Source organism: Austrofundulus limnaeus, unplaced genomic scaffold (genome assembly GCF_001266775.1).
Source record: "Austrofundulus limnaeus strain Quisiro unplaced genomic scaffold, Austrofundulus_limnaeus-1.0 Scaffold4, whole genome shotgun sequence".
In the NCBI taxonomy this organism is placed as follows: Eukaryota; Metazoa; Chordata; class Actinopteri; order Cyprinodontiformes; family Rivulidae; genus Austrofundulus; species Austrofundulus limnaeus.
Genome location: NW_013952406.1, coordinates 4,754,026 through 4,757,175, shown reverse-complemented (window position 1 = coordinate 4,757,175; position 3,150 = coordinate 4,754,026). Strand labels below are relative to the sequence as shown.

Sequence of the window (3,150 nt, the reverse complement as noted above, 5' to 3'; positions counted from 1 at the left end):
GTAGTATTACAGTCTTTATTTTACAGTTAAAATATATATTTATTAAATAAAGTCTAAAGTTACAACTAATCGTGGATCCCTTTAAGCCTTATCATTGACATTCCACAGTCGTATTTGAGTTCATATATTGTCACCTAGTGCAGTCATTCCCAATCTTTTTAGACTTGTGTACCCCCTCAGCCATTTTGTGATACCACTACTACCCCCTCAGTCAAACGTAATGATGATTCTCCAAAACTATAATGTACAACAGCTGATTATTAAATGAAAATGATTTATTTAACCCCCTAGAACATTTAATTCTCAGGCTTATTATTTTTTTTCAACTCAAACAAAGATAAAAATGTTACCTTAAGAGAATAAGTAACGAAATAAAAAAACCAGGTAATGGCAAATGCAGAAAACAGCAGCGTCCAAAATATGTCAGAAACTCACCCAAATGAGCAAATTCCACGTTTTATACTGGATTCCATTTTGTGTTAATTCTGTGATTCTGTCTGCAATTTCCACATTGTGGAAATCATAGGGCCCTAAATATCTGTTCTATTTTTTAAATTTATTTACACACCTGGGAAATTTTTTCCTCGTACCCCCTGTAATAGGCTCGTGTACCCCAGGTTGGGAATCACTGACCTAGTAAGTGACACACGTGAACAAAATATGACAACTTTCAAAGTCAGCTGTTAACATTAACGTTGATCAATAACATTTATAGACCTCAGTTAGTGCTTCTGAATTTAGCCTATAAATTTAGCAAATGCTAATCCACTAATACATTTTAAAATTAGCAAAAGCCCTAAAGCACTAATCGGGATATTAGTTCCCCTATTAGTGCTTTAGGGTAACTGTGCTCACTGCTGCTTGTTTGTTTTAGTATATTGTAACTACAGTCACCTGCCTTCGAAGGCAAGAAGCGATTTGTTTTTGTGCATCAGTGKTGGACACAGTTATACTTAGAAGAAATAAAATAATTTTCAGTAATTGTGATGCACTTTGAAGTTTTGGTATAAAAACTGTTTGTGCTCAGGCTGTGGGAATGCCTCCAGGAAGCCACCCTGACAGCTGCTCCTCAGGCCTGGGGAATATCATGAAGGTAATTAGCAGACTGACTAAACGACTGTTTCTCAAACACTCGACGCTCTCCGACAAAGACGCTTTTCACCGATTCCCCCTTTTCGTTCATCCTAGACACCGATCGGAAGCCACAAACGCGTCTTCTCCCGCCTGATCCCATCTCCAGAGCCGAGCCCCGAGGGGGGCTACGTGGGCCAGCACTCCCAAGGCCTGGGTGGTCACTACGCAGACTCCTACCTGAAGCGTAAGCGTATATTCTGAAACTAGGCGAACGTGGCTCTTGCTGTCGGATTAGCCGAGGACACAGCGGCGTCTTTTCCAAAGGACTCAGTAGCCTAGTTGTCCTTGGGTGACCCCTAGAGGGCAGCGGATAGCTGTTTGAAAAGCTGTCACTCAATGAAATCTAGTGTTTTATTTCTTTTCCTCTGTTGTATTTACTGTTTTTTTTGTAAATCTGCTGTTTTAGTTTGCCTTTGAGTTGTAATTTCTTGTTCAACTTGTACAAAGAGAAAAAAAGGTTAAATAAGTTTTTTTTAATTATTCCTATGTTGAGTGATGTGACAGTTTTGCCAGTTTACAGTGCTCCTTTTTATTTTATTTTATTTTTATAATAGTTGGCATTTTTTAAATGTCATCCTGTCCTCAGTTTCAAAGGGACGTACAGAATATTATTAGAAGCTTTAAGTCAAGGGTTTACTTTTTTAAATGGCCCTCTTTAATTTTATGTAAAAAGTTCAAAAGTTCAAGATGTTCTATGTTTTTCTCCTCCCCTCCACAGAATTGTCTTATTTTCTTTAGAACTGGATTGTGAAACCTCCACATTGCTTAACACGCAGCTTTCCATCCACCAATGCTATTTGTGCCTGATGGTGTGTTTTATGAAATGAAGCTTCACCTTTCTGGGATGTTTTTTTTTTTTTTAACCCTTTTTCCACGTCGTTCGTCTTTTCGATCCTCACCCTCCAAACCTCATTTTCACAACGTCTGTTCTCTCTGCACCGGTTGTCCAGTGGCTGGTCACAACTTGTTCTCACGTGTAAAAGATGCCATTTCAACTTTGCTTTCACTCATTTGTCCCACTTTTCTTGTGTGTGAATTTAGTGTTTTTCAGTGTCTGAAAACATCACTACCTTGTTGGTTGAGCTGGATGATGGGGTCAGTGGGTGTGAGCGTTCTGCCACCTGCTGAGCAGAAAATGCAGAAGCGTATTGCAACTTCTCATCTGTCTAATAATAAYGAAAGCTCGAGGCAGATGATTGGTYGTGTCCTTAACATTTTTTAAAACTTAATTTCTATAATTATCTGGTTGACAGTTTGATTGTTTAAAACTTATTACCTCTGACTTCTGCTCAAGAAGCAGCTACACTTGAACCTGAACAATATTCTTATTTTATCTTTTTTTTTTTCCTGTGGCGATCATCCTGCCCTGTGTTGGCCTCCATCTTTTATTTCCGTGTTAATTTGCTGTGTAAATAGTTAGTTTGCTCACTTTTCGAGTCCAAGCCTTTTCTTTTGTGGTCGGGTGTTTTAAATGATATTTGCTGCTCTCTTCTTTTTTGTGTGCGTTTTGTTGTATTCCAGTGAAGTGTTTCAGAGTGGCGCCACGGCGGACCCTTMATGTTGAGTATGGACCCAGAGATTACAGCTGTACTGTGTGTTCATCATTCAGTTTGATTGGATTTCAACTGCTGTCCTCTGATCTGTACCATCATGACTTGTCTCAGTTTTTGTGTGATGTGTGCAAGTAAATGTTATTTAAACTAGTCGCATCTTGTGGAATCTTGTTTTTTTTAATTTTGGCATTAAGTTTTTGTCTCAGCACTGAGGAAGGAAATGATGCAAAATCAGCGTATTTATTGTAAATGATTCACAGTTGATACTCATCAGGGTTCCTGCGGATCCTTAAAAAGTCTTAAAAGGCATTGAATTCATCAGTCCAATAATAAGGCCTTAAAATGTCTTAAATCTATCTTTCAAAGGGTCTTAAAAACATTGACATATTGTAAGTAAAATGTTTGTAATTCATTTCAAATATTAAAATAATTCTTAACATTTATTTATTTTTAAAAATAGTTT

At 37.7% G+C, this 3,150-nt stretch overlaps 1 protein-coding gene across 2 annotated transcripts in view; it reads left to right on the top strand.

Annotated features, from left to right (window-relative positions):
* Positions 1-2,839, top strand: part of raver1 (ribonucleoprotein, PTB-binding 1) — a 14,404-nt gene extending 11,565 nt beyond the window's left edge. For both annotated transcript variants that reach the window (XM_014024419.1, XM_014024427.1), the window contains 2 exons: positions 1,028-1,093; positions 1,189-2,839. In XM_014024419.1, coding sequence (XP_013879873.1) covers positions 1,028-1,093; positions 1,189-1,335 — 213 coding nt within the window. In that variant the 3' untranslated portion in view covers positions 1,336-2,839. The remainder of the gene's footprint in view (positions 1-1,027; positions 1,094-1,188) is intronic.
* The last annotated feature ends 311 nt before the right edge of the window (positions 2,840-3,150 follow it).